This window comes from Neophocaena asiaeorientalis, unplaced genomic scaffold (assembly GCF_003031525.2).
Source record: "Neophocaena asiaeorientalis asiaeorientalis breed wild unplaced genomic scaffold, Neophocaena_asiaeorientalis_V1.1 scaffold67, whole genome shotgun sequence".
NCBI lineage: Eukaryota > Metazoa > Chordata > Mammalia > Artiodactyla > Phocoenidae > Neophocaena > Neophocaena asiaeorientalis.
The window spans coordinates 2,133,302-2,159,349 of NW_020173731.1; the positions used below are offsets into that span (position 1 = coordinate 2,133,302).

Here is a 26,048-nt window from a genome sequence, read left to right on the forward strand (position 1 = left end):
AGTAACAATAAATGGTTTACTGTTATTATTATTATCACTATTATTGTATTGCCTATAAACTCAAGCCTTCATTCAAGGCCTAATCGAAATCCCTCCTCCTTCTCCTGATTTGTAATCTGCCTTCCTTACAACTACTCTTAATATTAATACTATATTATACTCCATTCGCCCACTTTATAACCCACTTTAGTTTCCTATCTTAGCTTTCCTCCCTCTCCATAAAAGTTTTTAAGAACTTATATATTTTACTTTATTTACAATTTTAAAACTATGTTTGAGAGCATTCTGTTCATCTGAACATACACAGGTTCAAAGCCATTTAAATTGCTGCATTGCACTGAACTGGTAGACTGTGTTTTCATTAATGAGGTCTTCAATTTGCATCTGAGTTGATGGCCACTGAGTATTAGAGAAGAGCCCTGAATTTGGAAATTAGTGCTAGGTGTCCTACTATTCACTGTTCTACCTCCAATAAGACCTAACCTCTAGAGACTTCCCTTTCTCTATGAAAGAATTCTATAGCTTTTTTCATCTTTTTAGTTCTAAAATAATGATTATGTGTATATATATATATATATATATATATATATATATATATATATATATATATATATATATATATATATATATATATATATATCTCACATTGGAGAGTGACACCCAAGAGTCAGGATCCAAGTGCTGGGAACACAATGCAGGTGTATTCTCATATCTGCTTTTAAATTCAAATGTTGCTATATCACACATCATGTAGTCTCTGAAAAACTCCTTTGTACACTCATGAGAGAATGAGAATGAAAAAAAGGAAGATAAGATCTTCCTGCTGTTATGGAAATAGTTTTGGCCTTGTGGACCCCCTAAAAACTATGCACACTTTGAGAACTGCTGGGTATAGGGAAACAACCAGGTCTCTTAGGCAATAATGGTTCAGGACCACAAGGAAAATGACAATATCTCCCTCTTCAAAGAAACACCCTTGCATTTCAGTCACGTTACAGATAGCCTATTTTACTGCAAAAACTCTTCATTGGCTTATGCTTCTCCCATCTCCAGAACAGCCTCCTTCCCTGCCCTCATCTCTCCCTATGGAATAACTGTGCATCTTTAACATCAAGCTCAGGTTTCTTCTTTGTCTGTGAAACTTTCTCCACCACTCCAACCCCTCTGACTGAAATTGACCACATCTTCTAGACCTCATGTACTGCCAGCCTGTAGCATTTGACTTTGGTAAGGTGTACTACCAGGAGCCTCGGGTTTGATCCTTGACTCAACTCTGCTATTTATTGGTTGCATGACCCTGAAAAAGTTTTCAAGGTCTTGGTTTTAAGTGCATTGGTTTCCTCATCCTTAAAATGGAAACCTCATAGTGATTTTGTGAAGATTAAATAAGACAATTTCTGTAATATACTAACAGTTCCTACCAGATAATAAGAGCTCAGTGAATATCATCTATTCCTGTGTTTCTTGTTGTCATAATTATTTTTACATTTCTGCCTCACTTAAATTAACTATATTCCCCAGATCCACCCTGGGGATACTTGAAACATAGAGACCACTTAATCAGATTGATGAATGAATTAAAGAATGAAGAAATAAATTTTGTAGGCTTTTTTGTAGTTGATTAAGTTCTTTTTGATGGCTTAAATAACAGCATATTTTTGAAATGGGTCAGCACAAAGGAGTGCTAAGAATTCTGGACCAAGAAGGCAAGGTGCTTACTCAACTGCAGATTACCAGCTAATAGATCTTATACAAGTAATAGCAGCCTTTCAGAACTTCCATCTGAAAAATGAGCAAATACTTTTTTGCTCATTTTACAGCAATTTTGAGAGGATCAAATAAAAAAAAAACTACACCCAAAAGCAAGCCCCAAACTGCAAGGAGTCAAGCAAATATAAAGGATTGTTGTTGCTATTGCTATCAAACAGAGTTAGTTGGCTATTTTAATAATGTCTGCTTTCTAATAGACATTAATTCTTGATTTTCTTAAGTGAAACATTATTTTCTTCTTCTTTTTTTTTTTTTTTTTTTTTTGCGGTACGCGGGCCTCTCCCATTGCGGAGCACAGGCTCCGGACGCGCAGGCTCAGCGGCCATGGCTCACGGGCCCAGCCGCTCTGTGGCATGTGGGATCTTCCCAGACCGGGGCACGAACCCGTGTCCCCTGCATTGGCAGGCGGACTCTCAACCACTGCGCCACCAGGGAAGCCCTATTTTCTTCTTTTTAACAATTAGATATTATCAAGGTATGAGTGAACTTACAATTCTTTGTTACCAAATGTGGGACATAGAAAAACTGAAATGAAAATGACATATTTTATGATTTTACTTTACAAATGATCTCTGTGTTTCATCATTCCAGGTGCCTGTGGTGGCCATACTGGGCTCAGGTGGGGGGTTCCGAGCCATGGTAGGATTCTCCGGTGTGATGAAGGCATTGTATGAATCAGGAATTTTAGATTGTGCTACCTACATTGCTGGTCTTTCTGGATCTACGTGGTTAGTATGCATTTTAAACCTTAGTTTTATCATCCTAAATGCTTAGCATTTATCTACCTGAAACTTAGAAAAGAAATGAGGATTTAGAAAACTGATATTAATTTCAAATTACTGAAATATTCCAGCTTGATGCAGTAATTTGTTCTTAAAAATATTTTTTAAGGCAAATTCATACTTAATGATGACTGTTGTCATAAGTTTGCTCCCTTTAAGCCCATTTGTGACTTAAAATGTAGTTAAACATAAAACAAAAAAATAGGTCAATTGAAATAATTCTATAGAAATATCTCAGAAGTGGAATAACATACTCCACCCATAATTAATTTAATCTTCCTATAATTTACTGATTTGTAATCTTGCAGCGATTACGTCTAAGTACATGATTCGCTAGGTATTCATTTTCTTCTTTAAGGCAAATAGAATGAAATGCAAGATACCTCAGTATACAGAAGAAGGAAACAACTTTTGAATGAAGAAATGCAATAAATTTCACTGATTTATATCTAATTATGAAATTAATCCTTTAAATGTATCTAAGCTCAGCTAAATTTAGAGACAGAGTTAAAGCATCTGCATGTATAACATTTGTATGCTGTAGATTTGCCTTTTCAAGAATATATTTATAAAACGTTTTCAAAGACAATACTATGTACTTTTTGGTTTGCTTACCTCACATAATAAGTATATTGAAAATCATATATCTAGTCCTTGCTTAGATGTCTCAAATAAAAGTATCACCTTATTATAGAACTTCTGATATTGGCTTGTAAGGCCTTTTAGTCACTCAGCCATGATAAAACTTATCTTTTATAATATTTTATTATACATAAATATATAACATATGTATTATATAAGTATATATCATATAATTACTATATATATAATAATATATATTATATATGTCTATATTTTAAAATTTCTGTGTCTTCTCATCCTGTGAGATGGCTATGAGTTTCTTCATCTTTCAAGTAAAGAAAATATGATTCAGAAGGCAAGTGATTTGTCCAAGATCAGAAGCAGAGCCAACATATAGACTTAGGATTTTGATCCCCTACTCTAGGTTCTTTCAACTAAACCAGAACCTTCTCTTGGACAGCTATATATTCTACATCAGTGGTCCCCAACCTTTTGGGCACCAGGGACCAGTTTCATGGAAGACAGTTTTTCCATTGGTGGGGAGATGGTTCAGGAGGTAATGCCAGCGATGGGGAGAGGCAGATGAAGCTTCACTCGCTCGCCTAATGCTCACCTCCCGCTGCATGGCCGATTCCTAAGGTCCGCGGCTCGGGGGTTGGGGACCCCTGTTCTACATAGAGATTCATATTTAAAGAGTCTATAGTTTCTTAAATATTTTGAACCAGTTTCTTTAACTAAAAAACAAAAACTTAGAACCATGGTTGCCACCTTCTTTGTATGTACTCTCAAAATGATTTGTCTTTTTTGAAAGAAAGGTGTAGCCCATCATTATTCTTTCCTTTGAAGGAAAGAGCACGCACCTGCCTGTTCAATGAGTAATATGAATGTGATGGGAAAACTTGGACCCTTAGATTAATTCACCTATTCAAGCATTTTATTATTACTCTTCAGGTAGTTTTCTTTATCTGTATTCACTGGTTTTTAGATCCCTGTGGTCCATCACTGACTAATACATTGCAAGAAGCTTGCTTTCTTAAATTCATCTAACAAAGAAAGACCAGGCCTTGAGTGCTATTTTAGTGGTGTAATAGTGTATATTTGTGTTTAATTAGAGCTGCAGTCATTGCTTTGGTTATAGATTTGGGAAAACATCTCAGATCCCCTCTCAGGGTTCTGAAAACAAGTCCTACAAAATGTAATTAAGAGAATTTTAGATGTTACAGGCCAATCATTTAAATACCATAGGCCACCTTCAATTCCTGCTCTATCCTTCAGTGTCTAATTTCCTCAAAGGTTAGCCTTTTCTTTTTTTGTTTTTAAATGTATACATTTTAATGTTGCAGGAAGTTGACTTTAGAATTAGCCTATCTCTTTTTTTTTAACATCTTTATTGGAGTATAGTTGCTTTACAATGGTGTGTTAGTTTCTGCTGTATAACAAAGTGAATCAGCTATACGTATACATATATACCCATATCCCCTCCCTCTTAAGTCTCCATTCCACCCTCCCTATCCCATCCCTTTAGGTGGTCACAAAGCACTGAGCTGAAGCCTTTTCTTAGTTATTCTATTTCCTTAAAATCCATGTACTCCTAAAATCCTACAATCATTTTTCACCAAGAGGCCACATAATTTCCAAATATAATGGTGTCTTTTGAAGTTCTTATTCTCCTCAACTTTTTGGGGGGAGTCAGGGAGGATGAAGTTGGGAGTTGAGATATTTCACACATTCAGTTGTTCCTCTTTCAAATCCCTCCTACCATGCCTTTTCCCCCCCATCCTCTCTGATCGCTCTCTCCTCATAGCTGTCTTTTCTATTTCCACTACTTTTTTCCTTAAAATGAGCTTCCCTCCAGGACCTGCCTTTTGTTCTATTATATCGACACATCCTCCCTTGGTAATTTCACCAATTTCTACCACTTCAGTTATTACCATCAATAATTTAATTTGTAGTTCTTCAAAACATCCAAAAACTTACTGGAAGAAAGAAAGAAAGAGAAAGAGAGAAAGAGAGAGAGAGAGGAAGGAAGGAAGGAAAGAAGGAAGGAAGGAAGGAAGGAAGGGAGAACGAAAACCCTAATGGACAATGCAAAGTAGCCATCAGAGGAGAGAATCAAGGGAAGATGAGTTTGCAGAGGTCAAGTGTGGGAGTGCTTCACAAAGTAGTGGGTATTTTAATAGAGGAAAAATCTATGAGAAGCTTCGCTTAGAACTGGGTTTGGAGATTTCATGGTTTTAGTGAAAATTACTGGATAAAGTAAATGAAGGGCACTTTTGATCATGAAATTACAAATAAGAAATGAATAGGAGATGAAAGAAAGAAAGGTGGGAATGTGAACCTTAGTAGGAGCCATCTATTATTTCAAGACAGGGAATATAGGACCCAGGAAATGTTTTTGTTTTATTTTGTTTTCAGAATATAAAAGACTAGAGCATTTTTGTAGAAGTCTGAGGTGAAGGAAATAGTGTAGAGGGATAGATAGAAGATAAAGAAATAGATGGATCTTGGATACAAAGAGATTCGGGCAGAGACAGGACAGGACAAGATAAAAAGCACAAGTGAAGCTATTAACCATGGAGAAAAGAGACACTTCCTGAGACAAAATAAAAGGTGGTCAGGATGATTCACATTAACAGTTTTCTCTCAAACACTATAGGTGAGAAGGTAGAAAGTTCAAAGGAAGGAAGTCAGAAACACTTGGAAAAAGAAAGTACACTCTTGTGTTGTATAAGTTTTTATATTCTGCTGATACATGACCATTACCTGGCACAAATTAGGTAATATGGAAATATCTGGAGAAGGCTTGGACCTCCCGTAAAGTTTTCTGTGATCACAAAAGAGAATTTTATGTAAGACAAAGCTTTTTTTTTTATTTTTTTGTGGTACACGGGCTTCTCACTGTTGCGGCCTCTCCCGTTGCGGAGCACAGGCTCTGGACGCGCAGGCTCAGCGGCCATGGCTCACGGGCCCAGCTACTCCGCGGCATGTGGGATCTTCCTGGACCGGGGCACGAACCCGTGTCCCCTGCATCGGCAGGTGGACTCTCAACCACTGTGCCACCAGGGAAGCCCAAAGCTTTTCTTATAATTGCTACTCTCTTTATGATAATTATTTCTGAAATTATTTTTGGATGATAGTTGTTATTCATTAAATGTAAGAATTAGCCAAGCAGGAGAACTGGCCTGAGTGAACTAGTGACAGTAATCCTGTGTTCTTTTGCTCAGTGAGCACAGCTCTCTTCCTCAGCACAGCTGCTCATTTGTGGTGTCACAGGGCTATTGGATTTCAACTGCTGTGTTTGTATGACATTACCGTCTAAAGAGAAATGAGAGCAGCTCTGTGTCTATAGGCAATGGGACCCAATTCGTTAAGCTATAAAAAAGAATTCAAGAATGAAAACTTTCAGTTTAACATCTGAAGAATTCGTGGGACATTGAAAGGTAAACCAATTTTAATAGGAGCTGGCCTGTAAGAAATGATAGGCTAAAAGATCAAGATTATGTTAGAGAAAATATGTTGTTTGAGGTGAGGACTGTGCTAACGAACCTCTCCCACTTGTCACGTGTTTAATGACTAAATGAAGACTTGCATAAGTAACTGCATTTTGGGGAGAAATTAATCTAGGAATTTCTTTAGGATTTCAGGATGTTTGCTTCACAATGTCGAGGGTCTTGTTAAGACACTCCAAACCTTGATTGCATATGAGAATCACTTCTGGCACTTTTTTAAGCAGAGAAATTCTAAATGTTTACCCCTGAAGATTCTGATTAGGAAGGTCCTGGGGAGCCAGACACTGATATTTTAAAACTTTGACTCTGTGATTTGGAGGCAGGAAGTGAACAGAGAATTCCTTGTTCTCTGGCATAATTTAAAGTTTTTTTTTTTAAACTTTGTACTTAGCCTAAAATGCATTCATATGGAGAGAATGAGGTGTCCCATCATATAAATATATTGAAAAATTAGAGGTGAGTATTTTCAGATTTATAGAGAAATAAATTGAAGACCCTTTCATTCAATAATTATGTATAGAGGCCCTGCTATGTCTAAGACACTTAGTTTTTGAAACTTGACTGGTATAATTGGGAGTCACTTATTGGTGAAGAGATGAAAATTAAGGCTTAACTACGGAGTTGATGCTTGTGTGCTTTAGATGGTAATATGTCCACAGAAGCTCATGATAGCTGAATTCTGCCTTGGTGCAATCAAAGAAACAAACAAACAAACAAAAAGCAAAAAAAGCAATTTAAGGAAAATTGACCATTGTCTGCTATTCCATCTTTACCTGTCACCAAAGCCAAAATCCAAGTCTTAGATGTCACCATAATGATGTCATGAAATGTCTGTCCAACTCACACTTGTTACTTCTAAGGAAAATGGGCTCATAAATGCTGAACAAGGGGAGAACATTAGCCCCAATGCAAATGGTTGAGGTATTCTAGGTCCTTCTGTCTTTCCATAGGGCTTGTATACTCGAGCCAATGGTTTCATGGGAGGGAAAGAAAAAGAGAAAGGGGCAGAGAGAGACTCCCCAAGTGAATGAGTTTACTTCAACCTTTAGAGAGCAGAAATGGACTGCAACCGTTCTACATGGAGCAGAAAAGAAAGAATTGGACTGACATGCACATACACTTGACCTCTTAAAATGATCTGCCTCTGAAACTGTGGCACAGATTCCTAGGTTTTGAGCAATCTCTGAACCTCAGAGGAAGGATTTTCTGAGTCTTGGTCCAATGGCAAACATTGGGAGGAAAGGAAGAGAAAAGAGGAGCCTCCAGATCTTGCTGGAGGAAATCCGTGAGGCTGAGGTACTTGTTAGAATCATATGTTGATTCATTTTAAAGACTAACTAAATATAGATGGAGAAGTCTTAAATAACGTGAATGAGATGTGAGTAATTACATCATTCTGCTGAACAGTTAGACATGACAACTTCCAATAGCAGAATGATCATATCATTTCCTCTTCACCTACCCTAAAAAAAAAAATTCTGTGGCTAAATTGATTTCTGCTGACATTGTTTGTTTGATTCTTTTCCTTATTTTTATTCTGCTTCATTAAGGAAATGATTTGATGTATCTTAATAATAAAGTAAAACTGGATTGTATACAATAAAGATAGAAGTGGAAAAAAGTATATGTTTGTGTGTGTGTAATATATATATGTATAAAACTAGAAACTAGATTAAAAGTTCATTCTATAACCTGTAGCTTTGGGAGGCATGAGACACAGACTTTGCTTTCAGGTTTCTAGAATTCAAGGCAAAATCCAAACTATGCACAGTTATATAATGCACATTTTTAATAAGTTATGGGCAAGCCAATGATCCATGGATATAGAAATTATTCTTGATACTAAGACCAGTAAAGAATTTCTTAATGTTCTCATAAAGAATGAAACATATCCTGAATAGTTCCAGAATTGGTCACGTAGAGACTCAAAAAGAAGTTCTATTTTCCCATTTTTATTGTATCCTTAAATGTAAACCAATATCATTACACCGATGTGTGCATTTATTGAAAAGCATGATGAGGTCCAGAATCAGATCTTTGTTCATCTAGGTGAATCATATGGTAGACCTTGGAATAACTATAGGAATGGATGGACTCTGTATTTTTCTAGCAATCTCAGCTGTATTTTTAATAGATATTTGGTGATTATACCAGGCTTGAGTTCAGAGTAAGTCTATCTGATTTATCATTATCTCATGTTGTGAGAAATGTTAAGAATCCAGTTTATATAATAAAGATCTTTTAAGAATGTTTAATTTTTTTTGCAGAGCATGTGTTCCATTTTAGGTCTGTCATCACTCTTCATTTGTTAAGTTTTAATTATTCTCAATTTGTCTCTAAAGAACTCTGAATCCAACAGGTAATTCTAATTTAATGTGTAGTGGGAGTAGTTTGATCTCTAAGAACTGAAATCTTACTTTAAAGATTTTTAAAAAATAAAGGCTATCAGGGGAGAGGACAGATTTTAAATTCGAGTTCTATTATTAATTGGGGAACTGTGAACATGTTATTTTTTTTTTCTGTGATAGTTTTTTTTTTTAACATCTTTATTGGAGTATAATTGCTTTACAGTGGTGTGTTAGTTTTGCTTTAGAACAAAGTGAATCAGTTATACATACACATATGTTCCCATATCTCTTCCCTCTTGCGTCTCCCTCCCTCCCACCCTTCCTATCCCACCCCTCTAGGTGGTCACAAAGCACCGAGCTGATCTCCCTGTGCTATGTGGCTGCCTCCCACTAGCTATCTATTTTACGTTTGGTAGTGTATATATGTCCATGCCACTCTCTCACTTCGTTCCAGCTTACCCTTCCACCTCCCCATATCCTCAAGTCCATTCTCTAGTACGTCTGTGTCTTCATTCCCGTCTTGCCCCTAGGTTCTTCATGACCTTTTTTTTTTTCCTTAGATTCCATATATATGTGTTAGCATACGGTATTTGTTTTTCTCTTTCTGACTGACTTCACTCTGTATGACAGACTCTAGGTCCATCCGCCTCACTACAAATAACTCAATTTCATTTCTTTTTATGGCTGAGTAATATTCCATTGTATATATGTGCCACATCTTCTTTATCCATTCATCTGTTGATGGACACTTAGGCTGCTTCCATGAACATGTTATTTAAATTCATCAATCCTCTGCTTATCTTTAAAACAGAAGAATTGAAAGCTATCACAAGTCTTCAAGACAACAGCTTATGAGCAATTAGCCAGCACAGGCCTAGAACATACCAAGACTCAATAACAGTTAGTTTTCTCCCCTCCATGAAGGGAAGATAAATCACTATGGTGGCATTTTGATATGAATGTCAAGAAGACAGGAGATTTAAATATGTGCTACATTCTCTTTGGTTGGGTGAAGTGGTAGAGTATTTCTTTCATTATTGTGTGCTCTCAGTTCAACAGTTCAATATACTGTGCTTGCCGTATACTAGGAATTTGCTAATCATTGAGACTAAAAAAGATAAATAAGCAAAGTTTTCCCTGCAGATGGTCACAGCTAATTAGGGGAGACAGATAAGTAAACTAATAATTAATATTTAGTTTGAGAGCTACAGTATTAGAGATATTGGTTCCCGGGAGGATCATAACTTAATGTTTACTGTCTAAATATCAAATACCAAGGCATATGGTGATTTCCAGCATCACTAGAGGTGGCCAAAGGGCTGTTGGCCAAGAATCTTCACAAGAAAGCATTTATCTTTCAGACGTACTCCTCTCCATGATTTCACCATTAGATTTGTATGCTCAGAAGTTCTGAGACCTACAGTTGGCAAGGCTTGGGATTCTATCTAGGCCAATGGACAATTAAAAGAAAACAACAGCACACACACACAATTGTCAGGAGAATAAGGCATTCACAATTGTTTGGACAGCGCATTTTCTACCTATAGATAATCATAATGGAAAGTCAAATTATCAGATTGCTTGGCTAGTATTGTATCCAGCAAGTCAATTTATTTACATGGCTCTCAGTGTGTTGTGTCATCAGTCTCTCATGGTCTGATAGGGATACCCATTCCTGGAGACTAGACAGTGAAGAGTTGGCCCAATAGGGCATCCTCTCCTCTGGACTGTGCAGGAGAAGTCCAGTGTTTCCTCTGAGGCCTCTCCTTTACTTCCATTGTAGACCAGCTGTATTCTGATTGTTGCATCCTTTCCTTAAATGAGTTAATGTCTTCAATCAGAAAATTAGTTAACCAACTATTTCTATTATTCTTTCATTTTCTGATGACAAAGATGACTGCTTTCTTTGGAGACTACTTACTGTGTGATGCCCTTTATCGTTACTGATTGTCTTTTGTTTTCTTTACAGGTACATGTCAACTTTATATTCTCACCCTGATTTTCCAGAGAAAGGACCAGAGGAGATTAATGAAGAGCTAAAGAAAAGTGTTAGCCACAACCCTCTTTTACTTCTCACACCACAGAAAATTAAAAGATACATTGAGTCTTTATGGAAGAAGAAAAGCTCTGGACAACCTGTCACCTTTACTGATATCTTTGGGATGTTAATAGGAGAAACACTAATTCACAATGTAAGCCTTGGCTCAGTCTACAATCCTTTTAATACAAGAAAACCATGTATATCATAATGTTTTTTTTTTTTTTTTTTTTTTTTTTGATCAACCACTGCGCCACCGGGGAAGCCCTATCATAATGTTTTAACTAAAACAAAATACGATGCATTTTGTAAAAGTCAGTTGACTCACCTTATCCTATCAACATGTACTGAGTACATACTCCCTGCCAGATATAACTCTTCTATAATACGTTTCATCCTACATTACATTAGTTCTTACCAGATTACTAATTTATTCTAACTATGTATCAGTTTTGTTGTTGTTTTTGGTTTTTTTGGCCACACCGCGCGACTTGCGGGATCTTAGTTCCACGACCAGGGATTGAACCCGAGCCCTCGGCAGTGAGAGCGCAGCGTCCTAAACTCTGGACTGCCAGGGAACTCCCTACATGTCAGTTTGGATGTATAGGGAAATACTTTTGTATTCCTTTTCTTTGGAAAAATACACATTTTAACCCTTAACTGCCCATTCTGCCCAAATAGCAATCTTTTTTAGATAAAGAGGTGAATACAAGTAATATTTAAATAGCAGAAGAAGAATGGAGCTTGCCTGGAGAGAGTCAGAAAAAAAAAGGAGTGAATCACATGGAAGAAACCCATTCGACACATGACAACAGAGCGACATTTTATCTGAACATGAAACAGGGCGGGTAGAGTTTGTGCCAGGGAATCTGGGGGCTCAATTCCTTCTGGGCTCCCTAGCTGCCAAACATCGATATAGTCCTGAGACGTATGGCTCTTTTTAGAATGAAGGTAATTACCTCCATAGAGCTTACTTTTTGCTGTTTTTCAGGATCAGAGGTCCTGAAAATAATCATAAGACTATTTTAGTAAGACTATTTTTATTACAAAAATTTTGTGTCTTGATTGGAAGTACTATTTTACATAGTTTTTAAAAATCTGTATCTGTTTGTATATGTAAAACCTTTTCTTTCTTCTGTGGGCAGAGAATGAACACTACCTTGAGTAGTTTGAAGGAAAAAGTCAATACTGGACAATGCCCTTTGCCTCTTTTCACCTGTCTCCATGTCAAACCCGATGTCTCAGAGCTGATGTTTGCAGGTATGGAATTTCCTCTTGCAAAACATTTCCTGGAAACTTTGAACTGTGGTTCCTAATGATTTTCTCTAGAGGAAGTTCATAAGCAATTTTAGTTGCTTATTTTAATATATTTTCTGTAACATAAAAACTTTTGAAAATATAAGAATATTTTAAGCTAGATGACTTTCTGGTTGTAGAGACTATCCTATGAAACTAGTTACTAGTATATCTTCATTCAAATTAGTGGGAAAGATGATATAAAAGTAAATCATGAATATAATCAACATTCAATTTTAATTATTCATTTCTCAAGGATTTTTAACAAAATACTATGTCTAGGGCTTTTAGGCAAGGCATATATTTTTGTTTGCTGCTTATCTGTTCATTAAATTGGGTAACATGATATCTGTTTATCATTCAAAACACTATTCTAATTTTTATAATTCAGCACCTTAAAAGTCCTAGCCTGTACTTGTGGCAGCTGGTGAACAAAATGCCTCATTTTGTTAAATCTCAGATGTAAACATTTGTTTCTTCTGTAGCTCTGTTTCTTGTTGGGCGCTCTAAAAGTATGTGACTTCGTACTTCTCCAGGCCACTGCCAGTCCTAGTCTGCAGTGTGATAGAATTTCTGACTGTGGCTAGTAGGGTTCATTGTATTTTTAGGAAAAGTATCTCAGTGACATCAGTCACACCATGAGCTTAAAAAATCATTGTGAATGGCATGTAATTACCAGATTTATATCTAGAATTCTTGTGCAGTTTTACCAAGTCTCACTTTTTCTTCAGCTGACTACTGTCAAGCTAGAATTTTGGATAGTTTATAAAAAGCAGTGTACCTGGAATTCATTCATTCAACAAGTGTTTATCAATTATCTTGACTAAAATGTTTCTCATGCTTCAGAAAGCACTTATCATATTTATTGTCCTATTCAATATTTACTACAACCCAGGGAGGGAAGGAGGTATTTTTAGCTCTGCTTCACAGAAAAAAAATAAAATAAAACCTCAGAAAGGTTCAGTGATTTGCCCATTGCCACATAGAAAGTAAGTAGCAGAGCTGAGAATTGGTCTTGAAATACTTTGTTCTTTTTATAAAAATATTGGCTTCTCTGATGACTGATGATGTAGAATGTAGTATGCCAGGTGCGGAGCATGAACTCCCCTTCCCTCCACAGTATATCGCCCTTTTTCTATAAGACCTGATAGTATGTTTGAGAAATTTGCAGTAGTTATTAAAGAAGTTAAAGCACAAGAGAGAACAGAATGTTACTATGCACTGTTTCCTTGACCAAGTTGTGTGACACCTTCTAGCCTCAGTTTTCTCACCTGTTAAATGAGGATGAGACTCTCCTTATAGTATTTTGCTAAATAAATGAGATAAAGTATGTCAAGTACTTAAAACAATTGCAGGCCCAAATCAAGTTTCAGTAAATCTGAACAATGTGGAGTGTTCTATGAAAGCTGTATGAGAAGAGTCAAAGGTCTGAAGATGAATAGAATTTGTATATGAAAGGCAAATTTAATTCTTGGATGGGGGCTTCAGGCATGCAGTAAGAGTGTCGGATAACCATGGCATACTCAGCAGCAATGAGGAACCACACTTTGTGATGGAGTTCATAGGGAGAGTTAAGATTCTATCATACATGAAAAGTAAGGGCCATGATAAATTGTTTTTTTGTTGGTGTTGGTTTTGTTTTGTTTTATTTTTGCTTTCCCATAGCTATTGTCTTATGAGGTCTTGGAATGCTTGGAAATTGGTTGGTAAATACCACTAGCATGCCAGTCAAATTTGTGCATAGCCAAACAAGGCTTCTTTTACCCCAGAAGCATTATGATTTAGTTAAACAAGCATTAAACTAATTTGGAAGCCTTGTCTTACTTCTAAGCTGAAATACCTTGGATGGGTCATTTAATCTCTCTGATTCTTATTTTCCTCATTATTAAAAAGAAGGATATTAATAAACATCAGTTTTATCTTACAGAGCTATTAAGCCAATTGCATGAGATAGGGATAATACTGACTATGATAAAGGGACATAAAAACATAATAGTTTTATTGTTCCTGTTACGATTGTTAATGGCATTTTCACAGTTGTCTCTTTTTATCCTGAAGTTTTAGTCAGCAGCCATTCTCAAGAGAAAATCTGACTACAATAATTAAAGAATAAATAATATTTCCAGCGAGTGAATATTTTAGATTCATCTAGAGTGAGAAATGGCTGTTTTATGTGCAGTTAGTAGTCTTTCAACTTGGATGTGTCTGATTTGGGCCAACTGCCTAATTTCAATATTGTTACTGACATGAGAGAAACCCCATTAACCTTCATTGTTAAGTTTCTGTGATGAGGAGGTTCAAGCTGTTTCTTCCAACAGAGTTGGACAAAGCCATCAAACGTTAGTTATATTGATCTTGTACCCAGATAAGACATTCAAAGGGGCATGTTATGAGTGTTTGAGTAGCTTGAGTTATTGGGGAAAAAAAAAAAGGAGACATGTCTATACTTTATGCCTTTAAATTTGCTTAGATTAAAATGGACATTCAAGAAAAAAAGTTAAAATATTATTAGAATTATATTATAAACAGTCAGAGATCCAAATTACCTTACAGAAGTTTTATCAGCTTTACTTCAGCAATACCAGAGAATGTTTTTCTTCCCTCTTAGAAAAGTTTTAAACACTTTCCCCTTTTGAAGACTTTAAACACATAAATATTAGTAGTTTAAATGGTTACATATTTTTGGTTCCTCCACTTCACTACATTTCTAGTAGGATTTCAAACTTCCATTTTAAAGTTTCCATTGGTCAGTAAATTGCATTTACTGAGCACAATTTATAGACTTAACATCATGTTAAGTTCTTTAACAGATGCTATAGAAGTAAAAATATAGTACTTCCTCAAGAAGTCTATAGTCTCATTAACAAGACAAAAATAAAACATGAAAAATTAGTAAGCCATACACATAGAATACTACTATCTGTTAGAGTACATAGAACTGACATAAATTGTAAGATATTAGAGATTTAGTATGGTCATAAGAAAGACTTCATGAGGGTGATGGAACTCAGATTTAAGCTGAACTTGGAAAGATCTATCAGTTGGGGGTGAAAAGTCAACTTTGTGTGAACAGTATAAGAAAATGTTCAGAAGGGAAGCCAAAGGTACATTTTGGGGAGCAGTAAAGAGACATTAGCCTTGGTCTCATGCGTGAACTGGTGAAGAGTAGTGGTGTATTTGGGAAAACCATTAGTGCCAAGTTATAGAAAGCTTTGAATTCCAGACAGAAATGTTCTTATTCAGTTATGATAATGGGAAATACTTAATGATTTTTGGTAGGGCAATAAAATTATTTAAATAGTGTTTTTGAAAAAAAGTATTTCGGTGATTCATATGGGTAGATTGGTAAGAAAGAACCTGGAAGCAGTGATATTACTGTGTTCCGTTAAATAAGGCCCTGGAACTAGGGAGAAACTGATAAGGAAAGAGAGGAGAAGATGAATGTGAAAAGCTTAAAGGTTACCAGTGAAATGTGCGATGGATGGATTTGATGTGAGTGGGTTTAAGAGTGATTTCAGTTAAGAAAAAATTTTTTTCTGGGCTGTGATAGCGTGATTTACAGAAACAGGTAAGCTTGACTGGGAAGCAAGGTGATGAGCTCCTTTCCAGGCAAGCGTAGCAGGATGTGATGACAGCATACTCAAACGTAAGTGCACAACAGGAAGATGGAAATGGGTAGATGGAGGCTCAGGAGAGAGGGTCAAGTTTGAAATGCAGGAATCAGCAGCAGAGAAATAGTAGTCAAAGTACCGTAGTGAGTTCTTCAGTGAGGATTAGAGAGCAAATCTACCTCTTGAGAATGTCTCTCATTACTGTGTACACAAACCACAACATGAATCAAGAAGAGATTGCTAGAGGAGTAGGAACCAGGAGGTCTTTATTTACTCTTTAGTACCCTGGAGAGGGGTGTGAAATTCAGAGATAAGAAATTACTCACAGTGATATAGAAATTTTCCTAATGGCCTCTGATTCATTGCTAGTCATGTCTCACCAACTCCATGTAAGTCATTATAAAACACACCACTTTGTCATGAAGGGTATATGCACCATTTGGCTTTGATGTGAAATGAATTATAATGTGTTCTCATCACAATTGTGATTTTATAAATTGTTTCACAAAAGTAGAATGTTCCAACCTATACTGTTGAGTAAATAATAAATATATGCATATCCACAATTCCTTTTCCAAAACTTTGAGGACAGATGTTTTAAAATTCAGAATATTTTAGATTTTGAAGTTAAAAAATATACTATATATTACATAATACCCCCATTGGGGTCTTATAATCAAATAGAGTGATTTCTCCAATGGAATGTATTGATATTCACATTCCATGGGATATCTAAAGATTAAGCCTCACATCTTTTCAAGACTGGTTTTTCTGCAAAATGAGTTCAGGTCGACTTTTACTACCAAACGAATAGTAAAAAAAGTGTGGATTTTGGAGTTATTTGGATTTTGGATTGTTGGATAAAGGGTTATAGACATGCAATAATTTTAGAAAGGGAAAAACTGAAAAAAAATAAAGGCAGACAGAGAGTTTGGTGTTAGGCAGGGGTGCATGGTAGTGGGACTGCATAGAAGATGGTCAACAAAGACTTTGAGCTAAAGTTAGGAAGGAGCAAGCCTTATGGTTACAGAAGGGAATAGCAAGCATAAGGGCTGTGAGACAGGAATGAGCTTGGTCTCTTGGAGGAACATTAAGAAGGTGTGTGGCTGAAGTGGAATAAGTAAGACAAAATGTGATAGGAGATTGGTTAAGATATGTAGTCAGACAAGGAGCATGAGCCAGACCATCATGAGGACTTCTTGGCCATGTTTTTATTTTCAGTATAATGGGAAGCCATTGGAAAGCTTGCAGCTGGCACTGGTGTGGTGTGATTTATATTTTAAAAAATCCATCTGGCTACAGGATATCAACAAGATAGTAGGGGAATAGAGAAAGTTTTAAGAGGCTATTGTGGAGATCCAGGAGAGAGTATGGCAGCTTGTACCAGTATGGTCATGGTGAACAAATGGATAGGTAGCCCGTTTCTAACCACATCTGATGATAGAGCCTACAGAACTTGATTTTTTGTATTTGAGGTATAAGAGAAAGAGGACCATGAAGAATAATTCTAACGTATGGATAGTGGTATGAATATATGAAAAGTAGTACCATTTACCAAACAGGGGAAGACAGAGAATGGCAAGGAAATGGAGTCAAAAACCAGGAATTCTTTTTGGATAGATTAAGATTCAGATGATTATTAGGCATAGTTATAGCCACAGGAATACATGAAATATAATAGTGGCTACTATTTATTGAGTGATTAGAATGTGCTATGTCCTCTTCTAAGTTCTTTAAGTTTCTTAACTCGTTAGATCTTCACAACAATTCTACAAACTATCTACTGATTTTATTCACATTTTACAGATTAAGGAACTAAAACACAGAGAATACAAGTCATCTACCCCAAATTGCACAGATTTTAAACATCTGAGCCAGCAGTTTTAAAACTGAGTCTAAAGTTTTCCCTTCTTTAGGATTAAGATGGACTTTATAAAAGATGTCTGAGTCTTTAAATGTGAAAAGGTATTCAATTTGTGCAAATTAAGGGATCCTTTGTGTTCTCATTTTATTCATCGGTAAGCTTTCCCCTCCCAACTTCTCCTATACAATGCCATATGCATAATAGGCATTTGGTTAATTTTTTAAAAATATTTTAAATGAATGAGAATAATCATGACAATGTTGAAGTAATCTTTGTGCACATCTCTGTAGTATTTCCCTATTAATGGATTGCATTTTTTAAAATGATTTCAGATTGGGTTGAATTTAGTCCATATGAGATTGGCATGGCTAAATATGGTACTTTTATGGCTCCTGACTTATTTGGAAGTAAATTTTTTATGGGAACAGTTGTAAAGAAATATGAAGAAAACCCCTTGCATTTCTTAATGGGTAAGTGATAAAAATCTACCATGAGTTTGTTTGACTGTTGTAAATCCTGGTGCATTCTAAGTTATTCTGTTTTTGCTTTATTTTAGGTGTCTGGGGGAGTGCCTTTTCTATATTGTTCAACAGAGTCTTGGGAGTTTCTGGCTCACAAAGTAAAGGTTCCACAATGGAAGAAGAACTAGGTATTGTAAAAACATGCTTACATTGATAATAATTACACTATATTGGTAAATTTCATTAACACATATGTTGAGAGAAAATTAAATGATCATAAAGACTGTAATTGTTCTAAAGTAGGCTAGGCTAAGCTGTGGTGTTCAGTAGATTAGATGTATTCAATGCATGTGCATCTTACAAAATTTTCAGTTTATAGTGGGTTTATTGGGACATAACCCCATTGTAATTTGAGGAAGATCTGTACTCCTTTTATCAATAAGGGTAGCTTTTCGAAGATTAGATTCAACAACAATTTAACGCAGTATAACACTTAAGTTCACGCTTGTCAGTTCATTTACCTCTTAAATACTTCTCACAGCTTATTCATACCAAAAAAGATGGAAAAAGTGTTTCAAATCACATCTAATAAATTATCACCAATGAGTTTCTTTAAATCTAACTCACTAGCCCACCATAAATTAAAAATAATATTTACAAAACTTGAAAAAGACGAACTCAATTGAGGACCAGCAGTATTCATTTGTTATAATATTTATACCATAGAAACATATGTTTTCTTTAATGAATAAATTTGATTTAAAGTAAACAAAACAAAACATGCATTCAGTATCTCCTAAATGTCTTGCCATCTGTAGCTCAGTCAACCCTAAATTTGTTATGGTTATTTTGACTGGCGGGGGGATGGAGCAGGGAGATGTTAAATTTGAATTTGGGGCCAGCCTAGCTGAGGCTGGGGAGAAGCGTCCTGTAGATTATCACCACACTACCTACCTACTACCTCTTGTCTGTATGTGAAGTATCACACATTAATTTGAGGACAGAGTTAACAGAACAGCATAAATGACTTTCTCAACAATCGATTTATCTGAAGAATACTTGCACGTAAAAAACTTACCATAAGATTTTTCTGACAAGCCATCCTGAGTTATTGCAGACAGACGGTTTATTTAATTAAGCTTTATATGCAAAACAAAAATACAGTTGTACTTTAATTAATGTACTACAAATTGGCTTATAAGTAGTACGATCACTCTTCCTGTGAGAATTGACTTTAGATTTGTGATATTTATATTAAGTGCAGTAACTTGCTATAGTCCTTAATATCTGGGGGTAGTTCTTAGTAAATAATGGAGAAGTGATCTTATGATTGCAATACAGCCAAAGATTTTAATATAAAAATAAAAACAACCAAAAAGGCACTTTGTCCTTGAACTTGCTCCTGTCCTCCGAGCATCACTCAGTGAATAAGCAGCCAAGGTTGCTGGAACTTTTGAGTGTTCTCTGACCTTAACTACAGAGCCACATGCTCTTAAGGGTAACTGAAAGGCAAAGTGCATAATGCTGAAAAGCTCTGACTTGATTTATTTTAATGAACATTACATCCCGGATGAATAACCTGTTCTCAACTCTAACTGTGGGAATAACTAACTCTTCTCTAAGATGTGATGAGTTCAGAAAAAAAGAAGAGAAAAAGAACAGAAGTACCACCTCTTATGAGGCTTACTTCTCTGTGTTCTTCTGTGTTAAATAATCCAGATAAATCCAGGGTTTGCTGCTTTTTCCTTCTAAGGCAGGAAGAGAATAGGACTGAAATAACACATCTGAAGGTGGATGAGGCAATGGCTGACGGCCAAGGAAAAGGAGAATGTTTATACTCAATATACTTGAATATTCTTTGTTGTGAGACATCCCCTTTGAGACCAGTGGTTTGGCAGCTTATTTACTTTCTCTGTGTGTCAGACTTAAGGGGAATATTGTGTTCTTGAGAACCACCGGCCAGCAGGATGCGTGTTACCTCAGATTAGGTAAGGGTTTCCAGAAATGAGACGAGAGTGATGACTGAGGGGAATCTGAGGACTCCTGGTGACCCTTTCATCCACTGGCCGACTAAAGTCTACCTCTTAAAGTGGTGTTCAAAGGTGGTTTTTGTTTTGTTTTCCTCTCTTTCAAAGACACACTTTAAGATAAATTGGAGCATAATATGGGGAAACCAAGTGTTATACCTATATTTCTCTCAGTTTAAAAGCCCAAATGGCTCTCTATTACTGAAAGTTATAAATTTGGAGTCAGTTTCTTAGGATTAAAAAAAAAAAATTCTATTGACTAACAGAAGGAAAAAAAGTCACTCTACAGATAAGGATTTCACGTACATGTCCAAAAATTTTTTTGATTTTTCTACAAATGTTGATTATAAAATGGTTTGTGTGCTCCATAATTTGGGTACCTTTTACTTGAAAAAAGACAAGTTATGCTAGGTTTTGTTTTTGTTTTACAGATTTATGGTTTCTATTTTAGTTTTTATAACTGCTCTCTTTAATATGTTCTGAGGAAGCACAAACTGATACCAAAACAGACATTTCAATAGACCATATTCAGTATTATTAAAATCAAAAGATATATTAGTAGCTTCATTCATTTTGATGAAACAATTTTGTGGCCCCCTTGTAAATTTTGGCTTTACCCTGTACTGACCTTCATAAACATCATTTCAACATATTTAATTGAAGAAAAAAAAATTTGATATAATAAGAATTATATAATCAAGTTATTCTTTCTGTCAGAATTAAGATAAACAAATAAAAATTCTCCCCTTTAAAATCATGTATGAATAATTCTAAACTAATTTTTCATACCCTGAGAAATTTTGCTTTCAAATGAGAAATTTGAAAGTACTAGTAAAGCTAAGACATTTAGATTTACTAAATTGATCTAGATTTATACGAGTAAATCTAATAGACCTCACTGTGGTTTTGCTACAATTACTTCCTTACAGTAAATTTCATCGTGAGTCTTGACACCTGAGATTCTTCAATTGTTTTCTTTTCTTTCTGCAGAAAATATTACAGCAAAGCATATTGTGAGTAACGATAGCTCGGATAGTGATGATGAATCACAAGAACCCAAAGGTAAGAGAGCTGGAACCTCCTCTGGCAGAAGTGGATTAGGAAAGGACGTGAATGTATTGTCTGATTTTCTCACTCAAGATGCTAATGGTAGTCTCTGCTTAAGGCATTGAGTGATAGAATGGTAGCTTTCAATTCAGAGCAAGAATTAATGCCATATACGTAATAAAATATGCAACACAAAAGTTGCATATTTTAAAATATGCAATAATTAAAAGTTATTTCATTTCTTTTAAATACCTCAAAAATATTATCAGTTGAACAGAGAACAAACTGAGATGGTAGAAATACCAAATTCTGTGATAAGTCTGATTAGAGCACCAGGCTTCTCAACATGGAAATTGTGATTTGGGAACATTTTTACATGGCTTTAATAATTAAAATTTAATCTTTTAAAATCTTATTATTAAGTAACCTGTAGAAAATGATGTTCTCACTCCATTCCTGAGCCTTATCCCATTGCCAACATTCTATCTCTCAGGAAGGGATCAGTGATGAAGTGCGGTAGAATTACTGAGAAATTTTTGTTTTGTATATTACTTTGTAGTACAAGCGAGAACTTCTACACCTTAACAAGGCAGCTTTTAGCTTTGTGTGGATCACGATATGGGGAGTCGGGGAAGAGATAAGGCAAGGATCACAGTTGTTATGTGGTAAAATGGAATGATTTTACATTTTGACACAGCCATTGGTACAAATATTCCCCATAGCTCAAAAGCCAAAACAAATAAACAAAAAACAAAGAGAAGATTTTATAACAACTGGGTGAACATGTCCTGTTATAGTTTGAATACAATCATCTAGATTTTAAAAGATATTAAATGCTTTCTTGTCCAAAACCTAAAGAACTCCACCAGCCAAGGTATAGATATTGGAAGAGCCTGTTTAATCTTTGCTGAATCCACACTAAAATTAAAGATCTCTTTTCATAGCTGGGCTGTTATTTTTCAGTTGTTCCGGTCTTTTTTTTTTTTTAATTTTGAATTTCCTTTTAATGAAGGGAGATAGTACAAAGGGGGTAGATAGCATATGCCTAGCATTTCTAGAATTAATTATATATTGATTTGGGGACTATCAAGTAGATGTAATAATGGTTTATCAATTATTAAGTAAATTGCCAAAATGATCAGTACATTTGATCACCTCTGCAGTACTAGCTGGTTTTCTTAAGGCTGAGAAGTTCAAGGACCCTCTGAATACGGCTGCTTTGGTTTTAGTGCCAGCCTACATTGGAGAATGATATTTAGGATGTTTCTGAGGATTTCTTATTAGCTCTTAATATTCATTTTTAAAAAATAGCCTTTATAGGGCTTCCCTGGTGGCACAGTGGTTGAGAGTCCGCTTGCTGCTGTAGGGCACACGGGTTCGTGCCCAGGTCCGGGAAGATCCCACATGCCACGGAGCGGCTGGGCCCGTGAGCCATGGCTGCTGAGCCTGCGTGTCCGGAGCCTGTGCTCCGCAAAGGGAGAGGCCCGCGTACCGCAAAAAAAAAAAAAAAGCCTTTATTTATTAGAGTAGTTTTAGACTCACAGCAAAATTGAGCAAAAAGTACAGAGTTCCCATATATTTCCTGCACCCACACACATAGCCTTCACCACTTTCAGCATCTTATACCAGAGTGGTACATTTACTGCGATCAATGAACCTGTACTGACACATCATTATCACCCAAAGTCCAAGCTTTAGGATTCACTCTTGGTGTTGTATGTTCTACAGGTTTTCACAAATGTATAATGACATGTATCTACCTTTATAGTATCATACAGAGTACTTTCACTGCCCTAAAATCTTCTGTGCTCTATTTATCCCTCTGCTTCCCACCCCCAGCCCCTGGCAACCACTGATTTTCTTACTGTTGCCATCATTTTGCCTGTCTAGAATGTTATATAGTTGGAATCATACAGTGTGTAGCCTTTTCAGATTGGCTTCTTTCACTTAGTAATATGCATTCAAGTTTCCTCCATGTCTTTTTATGGCTTGACAGCTCATTTCTTTTCAGCACTGAATAATATTTCATTGTCTGGATATACCATAGTTTATCTGGTTACCTACTGAAGAATATCTTGGTGGCTTTCAAATTTTGGCAGTTATGAATAATGCTGCTATAAACATCCATGTTCAGATTTTTGTCTGGATATGTTTTCAACTCCTTTGCATAAAAATCAAGAAGCATGATTTCTGTATCATGTGATAATAAAGTTTTGTAAGAAACTTCCAAACTGTCTCGCAAAGTAATTGTTCCATTTTGTGTTTCCACCAGCAACGTATGAGAGTTCCTGTTGCTCCACATCCTCACCAGCATTCGGTGCTGTCAGTGTTTTGGATTTTGACATTTCTCATAGGTGTGTAGTGTCATCTTGGTGTTTTAATCTGCATTTCCTTGATGACATGTGACATGGAACATCTTTTCATATACTTACTTGCCATCTATATGTTTTCTTTGGTGAGGTGTCTACTAAGGTCTTTTGCCTGTTTTTAAATTGAGATGTTTGTTTTCTTATTGATGAGTTTTAAAAGTTCTTTGTATATTTTGGGTAGCAGTCCATTATCAGATGTGTCTTTTTTTTTTTTTTTAATTTTGGGGAGGATGAGCAGTTAACAGTTTTTTTAAACAATGTTTTACTTTGAGTAGAATTCTTTTTTTTTATTGTCTTTTTTTTTTAATTGAAGGGTTAATCAATTCTCTTTCTTTCTTGGCCACCCCACACGGCTTGTGGGATCTCAGTTCCTTGACCAGGGATTGAACGTGGGCCATGGCAGTGAAAGTCCGGAATCCTAACTACTGGGCCATCGGGGATCTCCCCAGATGTGTCTTTTGCAAATATTTTCTCCCAGTCTGTGGCTTGTTTTCTCCTTCTCTTGATGCCCCTTCATTTTTAGTCACGTGATTTTGAACAAGGTCTTTAGGCATTTTCAACTTTAGTTTTTTTCAAGTCTGTACTGGCATCATTTTACATACTCTCACAGAATTGCTGTAATCATCAAATTAGCAAGTGCATACAAAGGGTTTTAAGTTGTAAAGGGCTAATAAATAGAAATTTACTATTAGAATTTTAGCTAATAAGCAATAGATATGATTGTTGACTTTTGGGTTCGTCCCACAAATGATGTCACTTCCAAATACATCATAAGGAAAGCAGATCCACTGGTGGTATAGAAGTGGGATAAATTTAATAATAATAATAATAACAACAGTGATGATGAAGAAGAAGAAGAAAAAGAGGAGGGAGCTCCAAACCTTTGGAAAATAATGAAATGTCTTATTCATATCCTGTGTAACGAAGATATAAATCATTCATTTTAAAGCCTGATTCATTTTATTGAAAGATTTTCTTTGTTATACTTGGCATGAGAAAAATGTGGGAGTAGAAAAGACTGTATATTTGTTTTTTCATGACTAGGCAATCATCTGGATTGTTTATTGAGAGAAAGATCCCTCCATTTACTGAGCTCAGTTAAGCTAGTCTTTTGAAGATAAAAATCAATATTTATTTTGGTCTTATGGATGTTTAGTTACCATTTATTGAAAATTATGAAGTTTGAACATAGATTCTTTTTTTCTTCTCTCAACACACACACACACATACACATACAGATTTATATATACATATATATTTATATCCAGGGTTCCCAGAAATCTGAACAGAAGGGATTTAGGTAGGGGAGATTGTACTCTACCATACAGTGTTCTTAGATTCGAGTTATGAATGAATAATATTGATAATGAGGATTATGACTCTATTACAACTATTTCTACTACCAACTAGTGTTTGTTGATAATTTAACTTGGGCTTTAATTTTTCTAAGAAACTTACATGAATGCATTAACTTAGTTTATCCTCACAACAACCCTATGAGGTTTACTGATGAGGAAATGAAGACTGAGAAGGGTCAACCAACTAGTTAACAATGGAGAGAGGATTGGAACCAGGGTAGTCTGGTTCTGGAGCCACTGCTCTAAATAACTACACAATGTAGCTTCCCAGTAGTAGTGATGAGTGCATAGATTTTAAGGAAAAATCATTGAAAACGGCTTCTTTTGGAAGATTCCTGAATTTTAACACATTTTAAAACATATGTTTAATTTACAGACTTCTGTTTTTGTTTTTTTTTTTTTTGCGGTACGTGGGCCTCTCACTGTTGTGGCCTCTCCCTTTGCGGAGCACAGGCTCCGGACGCGCAGGCTCAGCGGCATGTGGGATCTTCCCGGACCGGGGCACGAACCCGCGTCCCCTGCATCGGCAGGCGGACTCTCAACCACTGCGCCACCAGGAAAGCCCTAATTTACAGACTTTTAAACCCCAAACTTTATAAGCAAGAATGAAATGACCGTTCAGAGGGCAAATATATGTTGAATCCTTCAGTTGTCTACTCTCAGTCTGCATGATTTCTGGATGTTTATTAAACAGGACAGGGAAGGAAACTTGGGAAAGGAAGGGGATTAGCTACTGTGGCTATTCCCTCTGTGTGTATGTGTGTGTGTGTGTGTGTGTGTGTGTGTGTGTGTGTGTGTGTATGTGTGTGTAGCCAGGGAAAAGAAAGAAAAGAATTGGGGAAAGGGAAGAACAGAAGTTTCTCTGGAAATTAAAGAATAGGCCAAGCAACACTGCCAAGAATACAGCCTTTAGACTGACTACCGGTAAACAGTACAGTAAGAATAAGTTAAGAACAAAAATGATTAATGGAAATATTTACTATAAT

General features: G+C 36.0%; 1 protein-coding gene across 3 annotated transcripts in view; it reads left to right on the forward strand.

The window, feature by feature from the left end:
• The window catches only part of PLA2G4A (phospholipase A2 group IVA), a 152,658-nt gene that overhangs the window by 96,143 nt on the left and 30,467 nt on the right, over positions 1-26,048 (forward strand). For all 3 annotated transcript variants that reach the window (XR_003003926.1, XM_024751088.1, XM_024751089.1), the window contains exons 8-13: positions 2,362-2,498; positions 10,961-11,183; positions 12,175-12,289; positions 18,133-18,270; positions 18,357-18,449; positions 21,279-21,350. Coding sequence is in view for 2 of the 3 variants with exons in the window: in XM_024751088.1 (XP_024606856.1) it covers positions 2,362-2,498; positions 10,961-11,183; positions 12,175-12,289; positions 18,133-18,270; positions 18,357-18,449; positions 21,279-21,350 (778 nt within the window). In the remaining variant the exon portion in view is untranslated. The remainder of the gene's footprint in view (positions 1-2,361; positions 2,499-10,960; positions 11,184-12,174; positions 12,290-18,132; positions 18,271-18,356; positions 18,450-21,278; positions 21,351-26,048) is intronic.